Source organism: Parus major, chromosome Z (genome assembly GCF_001522545.3).
Source record: "Parus major isolate Abel chromosome Z, Parus_major1.1, whole genome shotgun sequence".
NCBI classification, from domain to species: Eukaryota; Metazoa; Chordata; class Aves; order Passeriformes; family Paridae; genus Parus; species Parus major.
The window spans coordinates 48,613,610-48,627,491 of record NC_031799.1 but is presented as its reverse complement, the minus strand read 5'-3'; the positions used below and the strand labels follow the sequence as shown (position 1 = coordinate 48,627,491).

General features: G+C 39.0%; 1 protein-coding gene across 3 annotated transcripts in view; it reads right to left on the bottom strand.

Annotated features, from left to right (window-relative positions):
- Positions 1 to 5,226: 5,226 nt before the first annotated feature.
- LINGO2 (leucine rich repeat and Ig domain containing 2) overlaps positions 5,227 to 13,882 on the bottom strand; it is a 485,670-nt gene continuing 477,014 nt past the window's right edge. For all 3 annotated transcript variants that reach the window (XM_015653281.1, XM_033520445.1, XM_033520444.1), the window contains one exon: positions 5,227 to 9,124. In XM_015653281.1, coding sequence (XP_015508767.1) covers positions 7,268 to 9,088 — 1,821 coding nt within the window. In that variant the 5' untranslated portion in view covers positions 9,089 to 9,124 and the 3' untranslated portion in view covers positions 5,227 to 7,267. The remainder of the gene's footprint in view (positions 9,125 to 13,882) is intronic.

Genomic DNA, 13,882 nt, shown 5'->3' with positions numbered 1-13,882 from the left:
TTGACCACCATCTTCATAGGTGCCTGTGCAGCTGCTTATGCACAATGCTTTAAAGCCATTTTTTTTGGCTTTAAGTGTGAGGAGGTGATGTTTCTGACTTGCAAATGCCATGAGTAGAAATAGGCAGACTTCTTTAAGGTCACAGATTTCCATTTGCCTTTTATCCTTTTCTTCCCAGAATGTATATTTTCATGTTCTGCAGCTCAGTTACCAGTGTAAATATTAAAGCAATCCAGAATAAAAGGCACAAGATGCCACAAGATGAGAAATAATTAAAACGTAAGTTCTGCTTACTTTTCACTACAGCCTGCTTAGTAGAAGGTGAAAAACCTAGATTTATTTATCAAATTTCTAGTGTAACCAGGAGCAACAAAATGGTGTCAAGAGGATTTCTCCTATATTGCCTGACTACAGTAGGAAATCTGTTCTCAGTCTCTTATTGCAACACTACTGCTTCATGACAATTTTGTTTTTGTTGAATAAATACAGATAATCAAATTACGAGGCAAAATTCTGTTCTTTGTACGTTTCTATAACCTATTTTGATATGAAGGATAAAAAAATCCTTCCATTTAAGTGGAAATAACATAGAGCATTTTATTGATTATGACATCTCTTTTCTCATTCTGCTCATGCTATAAAATAGATTTTTATTTCCAGCTGGCCTTACACCCATCCACCTGCTTCTAGTGAAAAAGATAAAACAAAGCAAAACAAAACAAAAACCCCCCCCAATCCCTGAAAAATTCTTGCAGATTCCTTTTCACATCTAAATATCTCAGTAGCAAGATTCTCACAAAAGCTGATTTATTTGATTTGCAGGAGGAGGCTTACTCAAGCTCCTTCTTTCTTTCTTACTTTTATTTTTGGCTTAAAGAAGGTTTAAGATCTTGCTTTGGGATCTAGATTCCAAAAGCTGTGTGAACATTCAATGAAACTTGACCAAATCCAGAGATCTTTCTTTGGCATCACAGTCATTTGAAATTGAGAAAGGACTTGAGCAGAGCTAGGAGATGGACAAAAGGAGCATGTGTCACTGAACTAACTGTGATTCTTCTAAGCTACCAAGTAAAATTAAGCTATTAATTCTTATTACAGATAATAAGAACAGGGCATCCAAATTGCTTGGCTAACTTGAAAAATCTCATTCATTTCTTAAAACATTCTCCAGCAATCAGGCCCTTTGACTTTTCCAAAGATGTTCCTGTAACTCCTTCAGACACAATTAAGTTTTAAATTACTGGATGAGAGTTTTTTAGCTTTTCTTTCATGGTTCTTTTTAGCACAAAGAGCAATGAATCACATAGGATACTGAAAGAAGGTCAGAAAGCATGTATCCAGTGTTTCCCCACATGTTGTTTTATGGTAAAACCATAGATTAAGTGCAGCAGACTGATATTTTTAAGACACTACTGCTGAGCTATTTATCAGAGTTACAGTTCTGTGAGGAAGGACAACTTGATCATATGTTTTTTTCCCTGTTACTTCATGTCAAGCTACATGGTGAGCTGAGAGGATGGGAATGGACAAAGCAGTCATAGTGCTAGCCTGAGGCAGACTAGGAAATGGAAAAAGATTATTAGCAAACTAGTCAGAATAGGCTTCCTCTTCCTCACTTCTTGATGGATGTTTCATTGCCATGAGTGGAGGTGGAACAGACTGTAGCTTATTGTGCAAATGTTGCCTCCTGTGAAGAAAAATGGGTAAGGATCATGCATTTTATTGGTGGCTAATGGACAGTATTTTCACAAGATGCAGTAGTGAATGAAGCAAAATAACTGCAGACTATAGCTTCTTGTCTATCATTTCTGGAAGCTGCTGTTATCCTTGGGCGAACAGAAACTGATTGCTCACCTGGATTTCCATCCAACACTTAGTCTTTTCATGGATTAAATTCAGATTTCTGGAATTCACACATCCTGGGAGTCTTTCTGGGGAAGTCTAGTGTCAGAAACAGATATCCAGGTGTAGAAAAGTCTGTTTCACATCTTTGATGTGGTTCAGTTGCAACATGGTCTACATAACTCAGCATTCTCCTTGCTAGTTTTTTCTCCTGTTACAAAGTTTAGATAGGACTTTCTCTTAAATATTGACACTGACTTCTTATGGTGTCTCATCTGCCTAAATTACAATTTGTCATGCTGAGGATGTAAGGTATAATATTTCTTAATTTTCTTCATGGTGTTATAATAATTGTTGTTATAGGTGATGCAAAATGAGGATTAAAGAAATAAGGAAAAAACCAGATAGTTACTATTAATGTAAATAAAGGGGACCCTGAATGGCAGTATGACAATGAAGCCAACTTAAATAAAGTTTAGTTAAAAAATGTCCAGTGACATCAGCAGTTCTCTAGGGCCCTTAGTGTATCTGTTGTATCTGGACCTGCTGCTTCTGTTGGAACTAGAAGTGTGAATGTATAATGAGGTGCAGAGGGTAAAAGAAGCTTCCCAGTCTGAATCTAACAGGTTACATTTTTGTGGACAAAGCTTTTCTGCAAAGAAATTTTCAAAGTTAAGAAAAAAGAAGGGACAAAAAACAGAGAACCAGCTCAAAATTTAAAAATAAGGCTGAGGTGGGATGTTGCTTAGTCTTTTTCCATTGTTAAATCATTGCAAAAAACCCTTTTCTGTAAATGTTATTTCAATGTTGTCTTTAACTCACATATGGAAAGTTTAACTAGGTTGGAAAAAGGGGCTGGGTTAAAAACTGTTAGAATGGTCAGGCCCAGAGAGAGGTGAATGGTGCCACAACCAGTTGTTTTCTGGTCACTGGCAGTGCTCCCAGGGCTCAGGATTGGGCCCAATTCTGTTTAATATCTTTATCAATATCCTGGAGAGCTCCCTCAGAAGATTTTCAGGTGGCACTAAGTTGGATGGGAGTGTTGATCTGCTGGAGGGCAGGAAGGCTCTGCAGAGGGATCTGGACAGGCTCGATCAATGGGCCAAGGCCAAAGGTGTGAGGTTCAGAAAGGCCAAGTACAGAGTCCTGCCCTTGGGTCACAACAACCCTCTGTCCTTCAGGCTGGGGACAGATTGGCTGGAAATTGGCCCAGCGGGAGAGGACCAGAGAGTGCTGGCTTAGAGCAGCTGGCCATGAGCCAGTATATGCCCAGGTGGACAAAAAGACCAGTGGCATCCCGGCCTGTACCTACAAAAGTATGGCCAGCAGGACCAGGGCAGTGATTGTCCCCCTCTACTCAGCCCTGGTGAGGTCACACCTTGAGTCCTGTGTCCAGTTCTGGGTCCCTCATTACAGGAAGGACATTGAGGTACTGGAGTGTGTCCAGAGAAGGCCAACAGAGCTGGGGCAGGGTTTACAGTGTAAGTCCTATGAGGAGTAGCTGAGGATACTGGAAGTGTTTTGTCTGGAGAAAAGGAGGTTCAGGGGAATCTTATCACTCTGTACAACTCCCTTGGAGGAGGCTGTAGCCAGGTGAGGGTTGGCCTCATCTCCCAGGCAGCCAGTGACAGGAGGAGAGGACATAGCCCCAAGCTTCACTAGGGGTGGTTCAGGTTGGATGTGAGGAAGAATTTCTTCACTGAAAGGGTAGTGTCAGAATAGACTGCCCGGAGAGGTGGTGGAGTCACTATCTGTGGGAATGTTCAGTAAATGACTGGGTGCGGCACTTAGTGTTATGGCCTAATTGTCAAGGTGATGATCAGTCAAAGGTTGGACTTGATGATCTTGAAGGTCTTTTCCAGCCTTAATGGTTCTGTGATTCACTGTGATTCTGTGAACACTTGTACATTCATCTGTTCTTACCTTCACACTGATCTGTGCAAGTGGACTTCAAAACATACTTGTGAGAGGCCCAGGCATTGCTCTTACAGGAGTTATTGACAAGGATATTTTGATACCTGTTTTCTCAAGTTGCTTTGATGGTTCTGACATTTTCAGTTTTCTCCTTTTCTGCAGAACTATTGCTGCTCCTCAGAGTTTTGTTGCACTGGCTGCCAGGTAAACTCAGGCTAGTGTCAGCATGGAGACCAGCCAGTATAGAAGTCAGAGGTAGGTTAAAACCTTTGATTCCTCTTTTAGTGCCAGGAATGCACTATCAACCTGTTTCTGAATGATAGGGGAGCCATGTGGGTCAGATGCCTTCTCACAGCCCAGTCCTCTTTCTCCCCTGCAGTAAAATAAACTGTGGTTTGTCTTCTTGATCTCTAGCAGAGAAGTGACTCCTTCAAGAGGCAGGGTAAGCATTCAGCCACTGTTCTTGAAAGAATTGCCAAAAAGGTGCTTGTCTAGGTCTGACTTTGACACTGTATTCCTTATTCACTCAAAAGAGCCATAGTTAGTATGTGTCCCACAAATACATAAGAAGGAGACTACGTGGAGCAAGACAAAAAGTGTCTGAGTCTTGCTGTCCTCACTTCTGTAAGAGGTGCCATATGCCTTGTTAAGTCCATGCTGAAATAAGTAGGCTGCAAAAAGTAGAACATTGCTAGAGGCAGGGAACAAACACTGATTCTGAAAAACCGAATACTGACTGAACTCAAGGCGATACACAGAATGCTGACAGCTCTGCAAGGTGGTGCTCAGCAACAGCAAGCGGTGATTTCCATCACCAGCACACATTTCACATAGATAACTAAGCACATTTCTGCTCACAAACCCTTGCAGTGCACTAACTGCAATCACTTCTTAGAGTCTTTCTAAGGGAATAGGGGAATACAGCAACTCATAATTAATCCTAAAAGTACATGTTTTCTAGGGTGGTGTTTTTTGAATTTTCTTTTTTTTTGTTGTGTCATTTAGTATGAAGAAATCAGCTGCAAATGTCTAGAACTTAGGTGAATTTTTGCTTCTAACACGATTTTAACATTTAACATGAAATGACTGCAGGGGCAATAGATTACTAGTTGAAAAAAATGACAATTACAAGGGAAAGGCACATGCAAATGTCTTCAAGGGACAGTTCAGAAACATTTTGTTTTATCCCCATTTGTTTCTTTAACTGCCCGCATTAAGGTACAGTAGAGTTTTGGACTTCAGTGCAGTGGTTATTACATCAACAAAAATAATTTCCCTGGTGTTAGAATTTAGTCAGGGGTTATTCCATTATATCAATGTTCTACAAATATCATAGAACAAAGAGTATTCTTATCAAGCATGTCCATAAATCTCCAACTATCTAGTTCAGAGCAAAAAAAAACAACAAAGGAAGCAAGAAAACCCAACTCTAAACTTAAAGCCAAGTTAAGTGAAGAAAATTCTAAGAACCCTTGCAACCTCCTCAGTCTGGCAACCTAAAATAAAGCAACGATGCAACCAATGATCAACCACTGAAAAAAGAGATTCTGGGAACTGCCTAGCCTTTTGTCCTGCAGCTAAGTCATGGGTACATTTGAGGAGCACAGCTGGATTTTACAACTTTTGGCACATTTCCCTTGATAGAAGTGGGAGATTTTTTTATCCTGCTTTTCAAATCTCTGCGGATATTAATTTTAGAAGCACCTGCATCCTTTTATAGGTCAGCCTAACTTTGGTTTGAAAACACCGAAATCTAATACTAAGATTGAACACAGGCTCATAAATCACATTAATCTGAATGTTCTGTCTTATAATATTTTCATATTTATCTTGGTTAGACATATATATATATATATAGTCATTGTCATCCTTACTCCAGGTTATGCCAATCATTTAAAAATGGTATTTGCTATCAACCATGTATGACAAACCTATGGCTCATAACTGGTGGAAAACTTGAGAGGTGGCTGAACAACTTTGCATCTTGCAATTGCTGAGGATGTAAAAATAAAAATCATGGTATTAATGATGAAGAGTAAAATTTCACTTCTTAGTCTTTTGAGGATTTCTTTGGAAACATAAAACGAACAAAGAAAAGGTTACTTGTACTGAACTAATATTCCACTTCTGTCTTCTCTCCATTAAAAAAGATTCCTAAAATCTGGAAAAACTCTCCCCTCTTGTTCTAAGATACTGCCCCTGAAAGAAACATAACCACATTGTTATTAAAACGGCATCAAGAATAGCTAAGTAATTTGTTCTTGGAAATTAGCTTTGCGTCTTTGTGTTATCTACAAATATACAAGATGAGAATGACAGTGGCTAGAGGTTCATTATATCTGGCAGTATGTTAGCCTTTTTTGAGGCTACCATGTTTTCAACATTATTTTAGTATTATAAATCCCCATATTATGCATGAACAACTGTAGTTTACTTGGCATTGGAGAAGAGTTCATTCCTAGTAACAGAGTGTTTGTATGTTTAAATTAACTTGTATAAAGAGTAAGATGACCATATTTCTCAAGGAGTCCGCAGAATGTCTTATGCTCTTTATTTGGCCCAGCACACATTAACATTTTAACAGTAGCTTTGAAATTAAAATCAAGAAACTGATTCTCTCTTCAAGGTAGAACTCAACTCCTCCATGCCAGCATTAACTAGTGGGTTGCCTTCCCTGTGTGAGAACCAGGGCTGTATTACAGTAAACTGGTCCAGTGTGATATCACAGATATAAAAAATATTCCATTCTGTATCAAAACTAGGCACATGCCTTATATTTATATGAAGAGTAGACCGACAGAGTTGAGTGGTTTTGCTCTCAACTATTCAGCTCTGGCCTTCTACGTGAAGAGGAGAAAAATATCTTATATTATTTCTAATTGGTAACTACAAGGATCTAATTTGGGTTGGATGGTAGTTAAAAGATGGGTGACATCACACTTGGGTCAGTATTGGTGGATATCTAAAAGCACAACCTCTCATTTGTATTGCTTCAAAATGTACACAGTATAGATGTAGATTAAAAAAAAAAAAAAAAAAGCTACCAATTTTTTTGTTGTTTTGAACCAGCTAGAAGGGAGATGCAAAGTTTTACCAAATGAGATATATGGATACAAATTTCACTGTAGAGTGTGGTTTAGACAAATGTGTCTTTTTCTTTAAGTATGTAAATCCTACACTGTAGGTTTTTTTCTTTTTCCTTTTGTAGCAGTAGAAAATGTTGAACAATTGTCCATGAGCATGAGCCAGTGGTTCATTGCTGATATCCCCAGAATGCCAATATTTGCAATGCAAACAGTTAGTACAATTTCCCAGTTCTATGAAAGGCCCTGACACATCTGCCTCAAGGTCTGGAGGCTCTGTTGTATAACCACAAATAGTCTTTCTATTTTCATATAACCTTTTGATACACTGACAGCTGCATTAAGCTGCTTCTGCCTAGCAATTCCACATGCCAGGCTGTTTTAATTGGTTTTAATGCCACAGAAAAAGCACTGCTAGCAGAATACCATCAAATCATTTTCATATTGAACCTTCGTGGTCCAGAAACCTCCCCTTCAACCACAGCACCATTGTTTTTGCGAGGGACATATTCAAGGTCAATGCTGGTTTTGTGTTTGCCTTTCCCTCGGCTCCACACAAAAAGAAGAAGGAAACAAAATAAAACCACTCCAAGGAATGTGAAACAGCCCATAGCTGTGGACACCAATATTGTCTTAAGGTCCAGAGAGTAGCTGTTTGCATTAGTTCCATTAGAACTTGTGTCGTTGGAGTCTGTCATATACATAGGGGTCCTGTTGGCATAAAGGAAACGGTCTGAAGTAAACCCCTTTACCGTCAGGGAGGCTGAGTAGGTGTCATTTCCGGCTGCATTACTTGCAATACAGACATAAATCCCAGTGTCCTGGTCTTGGGCAAATCTGATCTCCAGAGTGCCGTCTCCCAGCACAGTGGCTCTACCATTTGATTTAGTTGTGATCAGCCTCCGGCGTGGGGTAACCCAGGAGATGGTAGGCTGTGGGTCCCCGTCAGCATTGCACATCAGCTGCACGGTCTGTCCTTCCTCCACTACCAGGTACTGCAACTTCTTGTCTTGTATCTTGGGCTTCTTACAGGTGAAGTAAAAGGAGAGAGCTGTGCTATGAAAGTCTCTGAATGACCTCTCTCTGACACTGTCTGGGCCAGCACACATTGGTGGCTCACCACCAAACTGCAAGGTGGGTTGCCGCTGCAAAATCCAAAGAAGGCGGCAGTCACAGGCCAGCGGGTTGTTGTTAATGCAGAGGACCTCAAGGCTTTTGGAGGAATGGAATACATTCTCTTCTAGGGTTTCTAACAGGTTTTGGGACACGTTAAGCACGCGTAAGAATCGGAGCCCTTGGAAAGCATGTGGTTCAATGGTGCGCAGCTGTGCCCCCACAATGTGGAGCTCCTGCAGGCGCACTAAGTCTGACAGCATGCCTGCCTCGATGGTGCTGATAGGGTTGTAAGAGAGGTTGAGATGTGTCAGGTAAACCAGATGCTTAAAAGCAGAGTAAGGTACTGCAGAGAGGTTGGTGTTTGTGATGGAGAGAGAAGTTAGGTTGAGACCGTACAAGCTGTTGGCAGGCAGCATGTCCAGGAGGGGCCAGGCCTCTATCTGCAGGTCCTTCAGGCGAAACAGTCTTTTAAAGGCGTATGCCGGCAAAGCATTAATATTGAGCTGTTTCAAATGCAGACTGATGAGGTTGTGGAGGTGAGAAAGAGCTTCTGTTGGTACGGCTGTGAGGTTGCATCTCTCCAGGGTGAGCTGCTCCAGGCTAAGCAGCCCACTGAAGGCCCTGTGTGATATATACACCAAATCATTGTCCCCAACCTCCAGGGATTTTAGGTTATGCAGATCTTGAAACATGTAGTCCAGCAAAATGACAATCTTGTTTTCACTTATATCAAGCTTTGTTAAGTTTGACAATCCAGTGAACACCCCAAGGGGGACCAGCTTCAGACGGTTTCCTTTCAGCCTCAAGGAGCGCAAGTTGAAGAGATTGTTAAAAGCTCCAGGCTCAACATTGGAGACAATATTGTCGCTGAGGTCAATCTCCTCCAGCAACGGGTAAGATGTGAATTCCTCAGGGTTAACGCTTTTCAGTCGGTTCTTGCTGAGGTCCAAGATTTTTGTCTCGATGGGAATGCCTTCTGGAATGGACATCAGACGTCTCCGGTGACAGCTGACAGACTTGTTCTGCGCTGAGCATTCACAGCGGGCTGGGCAGCCCACAGTGGGGCTTGTGAAGACAAGCAGCACAGCCAGACCCAGGAACGGCTGCCAGCATGATAGAGCTGTGTGACGCATGACTCCACTGATCTGGGCTAACCCTCCGTCAAAGGCCTGTGGGGTGAGGATGGGAAAGGGGAGAAGTTAAGTCTGCAGAAAAAGAGCACTACCATTGCAAAGCAAATGCATGTGTTTTCATATTGAACAAATCAATAAAACCTATTGTGAATGGCAAGACTTACATCAAAGCAGATTTTACTTCAATATCACAGAGCTAGTCAGAGGATTTGTTTATCCAGCATTTTCCTCCAGATGCTGGAGAAGACAAAACAGCTTTTCTTACTGCAAACAGTAAAGGACTTTTCAGTCTTTTCTCATTCTCAGTAGGTTTCCTCAAGACAGTGCTATAATTAACCCAGAGATATATAGCATACACTATGCAAAAAGGACTAATAGCATTTGTGGTAATTTTACAGTGTTGGATTTCTGTGAGGTGATATGAAACTAAGCTTTTGACTCCCATTAGTGCTTTAAGGCAAACCTTAATCATGTATTATAATCAAGAAAAGGAGCTCCTAGACAATGAAAAGACTCCTTTTAACATTTATTACATATGTTACAGCTATAAAGAGATGAAGCTTGTTCACTCGTATTCACACACAATGGCTCAGATGAGGGTGGAAGAACTGGTGCATCTCTGCTTAGAATTTGTAATAGGTCAAATTGATTCTTTGCTTTTACTGCACAGAGATATTTTGTGTGACTCTTTAGAACCCTGATCTGAGAAGGGTTTATAGAACACATCTGTTTACTTCCAAGACATATAAACTAGTTTTATGAAGACAAAAAACAAGGTAAGATGAGCTGTCTGTATTTAAGCAGCACTGTGTCCAAGGAAGTACCACAGATTTAATGAAAATCACAGTTTGTAAAGGATTTATTCATTCTTGTGTTCTGGATAAAATTGAGGATAGAAGAAGACAAGATAACCTCTACTGAATTAGCTACTCTTCTCCAAATGATGTACTTTTCAGGTTTAGTCACCAAAGGCAAGAGACTTGCAAAGTCTACTTAGAAACTATTAAATGAAGACAAACAATTACCCATTTCAAAGAAGAAGAAGAAAAGGATATAGGTATTTGTCAAAGAAAGGTGTTTGAGATGTTCAGGGTAAAGCAAACTCCAAGCACCTTAGAAGCACCTTAGCTCCATATAAAGCTAATCCATAGAAGCATCTTAACTCCTGTAGTAGAGACAACTTGATAAGGCTAAGGTATAGTGCTGGGTTTCAGACTTCATAACATCAATAAACTTTATAATGGGCCCAGGCCTTGTGATGACTCTTCTGGATTTTTAATTTATTTAATTAATTAATTAAATTTAATTTGGCCTTTAAATTGTGAAAATGCATACATAACTCCCACTAGTAACTACCTCTCAGGTCTGCACAGATGACTATGGCCCATCTGGTCCTATCCACAATTACAAAATTTCTCAATAGCCAAGAATCCATCACCTTATTTGTGTCTTTGGACTTTGAGGATCATCTGGCTACCACATAAGACATTTTCAAATTACATTTGAATCAAATTTTTTTTATCTATGTGTTGTCACATAGATTGTAACATAAAACGAATCCTCTCATACACAGAGGATAAATACATTTAAACAAATGTGGTATAACTAAATTGATGAGGCAATCAGACAGCTATTTGATCAAATAAGCTGTTTGAAGCACATAAAAATAATACTGAGTAAATCACAGAAAAATGAAAGTCCCACCAGTAACTCTGCTACAGCAATACTGAACTTTGCTGGTACACAACTTGGAATGTGATAACTCACCAAATCAATCTTCCTGACAGAGAAGAGTTACACTTTCAAACTGTGGAAGATCAGAACAGTGGAGATTCAAGATGCAGGAGAAAGAGCAGATATTTAGATCTATTGATTTTATTGGATCTTAAAAAATTCTGAACTGAAAGTAGGAGGTTCGGATTGTAAGCTTTAGAACAATTTTAACTGGACTGTGAAATAAAAAGCCGTTGTGCTCTGACTGTTAAAAACTAAACTCAGTGAAAAAGCATTTATCTTGAAGTTCTGCATAAACTGTGTTCTTTGACTGACCATACATGAACGATGCACATTGATTCACAACTCTCTGGAAGAATTTCACTCTTGACTGATGTAGCTTTGTATTCCCATTTTTACACTTCTATGCAGAGACTCTTAACGTGAGGCATATTGCATGCTGATTTTGACATATAGACTGGAGACTGGATGAAAATGATTCTGTATGGTATTACCTATAAAAGCACATTTCTACTTTGTTCTAGAAGGACAACATACTGAGATTTAGTTTCTCCCTTGAATTGTAGTCTGGCAAATAACTATTGCTACTTATCTCCAGCTGTGACAAAGGTTTTCAGAGGTAAACTGCACTTTATTAGGCACTAACTTAAAACTGGAAAACAATAGGGGACTCTGAGTTAGGTGTTTGCAATAAATTTAGACCAGAGAGGTTTCTGGGTGCTCTGATCATTATTTTCAGACCTCAGTCTTTCATACTGATACTTCTACCATACACAGATTTCATTTCCTACAGTATACACCTAATAATGTATGAAGCATAAAGTAAACAGATTCAGCGGAAGATGGGCACTCCTGGAGTGCTAGGTTTAGATAGTAAAAATATGAAATGCTTTTTGCAGCTATCCAATCCACCTGGTAACTGAAACTTCTCAGGAGTACAAAGTAGAAGGTAGACAGTTTAAAAGATGATAAAACACTTTTTTGACTGTGGCTGGAATATAGAAAAAGCAATTCAAATATTAAGTGTAGTTTTCTGCAAAGGTATGTGCACAGATAATGAGATAGATATATATTTATCTGTAAAGGGTGCATGTGTGTGTACGCACTTGCAAGGAAGCAAGATTCAGGACTGAAATATAACCTGAATAAATGAGTAAATACATTTCAGTAAGGACAAATAATAAATGATATTAAATATCAAGTTAGAAAAACAAAGATTACGTAGATCAAAAAGTGTGGGTTACAGGAAAGCGTAAATTAAATTTATTATTAAAATTTACATTGAGCCAGATGATGCTACCATTCTTTCTGCTAACCAAATCTGACTACATCCTTGGCTTTGAACTGCTTTATGAAAAAATTACTTCATCTTCATTATGGAAAAAATGTAACCTTATCTCCAGCTTGGGTTAAAAGGTGTAGCAAGTGAAACATGTATGGGACAAGGTGAATTTTGGGAGAAGCCTAGAGTGAACTTTGGCAATCTATTGCATATGGTACATTTGAATTTAATGAATGTAAAGTTGTATTTTCAGGACATGTCCAGTAACATCACTAGCTAGGCCTACCTTGTGCCTTCAGTCTAAGACCATTTTGAAAGGATACAGTTTCATCTGTAAAGTACATTCCATGTCAGTGTAATCACAATTATTTATTACTATGCATTTATTAATCAACCATGCTACTTTAAAAAGAGAGAAATAACGCCATTAAAAGATAGTCTTCACTGCAAGATGATTTCTTGCAGTGAAAAATTATTTTTTGCATTCCTTTAGACTTGCGGGATTTTAATTAATTGGCAACTTCACTAGCACAGTGATGAACTGTCAGTGTCTGTATTCAACATAATACATATCATCCCTGCTTAAACAACCAGGACCACTTTATCCTTGCCAGTGCAGGTATTCCCTCTAAACATTACATCTGCAGTGTTTCTGGGTTTTTTTTTTTTTTTTTTTTCCTCTCTTCATTGTGATACATAGAAGAAAGTAAGGTGTATGCATGCAAGTATGCATATGTATATACACACATACACACCCACATAAATGTAAGCTAAAAGTATAGTCTTACTGATCTGTGATTGTACCACGCCTTGCACTACACAGTACTCCTCTAAAATTATAGCTTTTTAGATGAAAATTAAAAAACCATAAATTATTATGAACTGAGAGTTTTTCTATGTTTGGATGTGAATGACAGCCTGTAAAATTGTTTTCCTGACCTTTCTGGAGTATTTTTCATGCTTTGATAGACTCTGGGAAATGACGTATATGAAGGAGTTGTTTATTAAAAAATAAAAATAAACTAATTACCTTGTTTTTTGTCTTTCTCTGGCTTTGTTCTTTTAGTCCAAAGTCAAGAGTCAAGTTGCTGTTGGCTGGTACTCTTTTTCAAAAGAGGACCCTATTCAAAGTTCAGCTATGCAATTATGAGAGCTTATTAAAGATATTAGTTAATAATTTTGTGTGATCTCACCCAAACAGCCATCTCTACTCTGAAATGCAAATCAGTTTGTACAAAGTTCTGCAGCTTGGAATCATCCCACGAGTGCTTTACAAGGATGTGCTGTGCCTTGTAGCTTTTAAATTGAAAAACTATAATTAAACAAACAAACAAAACCCCTCCAACCCAATTTTCTCCTAGAATTTAGAGCAAATTAATATCATATCTAGGAATGTGCCAAATCATATATGTGTTACATATTTTTTCACTTCTCCATCTCCCTCAGACTAATGTTGAAGCCTTTAGAGCTGAAAGCTAGAGTGCACTTGACCATGGTCCTTTCCATGTCCCATTTGATGCTCCAGTATTGTGTGGGACATGGCTTTAGGCAGAAAATGTGAGAGTCACAAGATCTGTTTCTGTCATTAGCTGCATTAGCATCACTTGATGATCTGACTTGGTAGTTTTGATCTCACCTTTCCCATCCCTTTTCTCAGTCTTTCAGACCAAAAAAAACCCCAGTGGATTATATCAGAGATGACAGTTTTGCCTGATGATCACTTAATAACTTACATTCTAAAAATCCCTTTACAAAAATATACAGTATTCAATAAATGT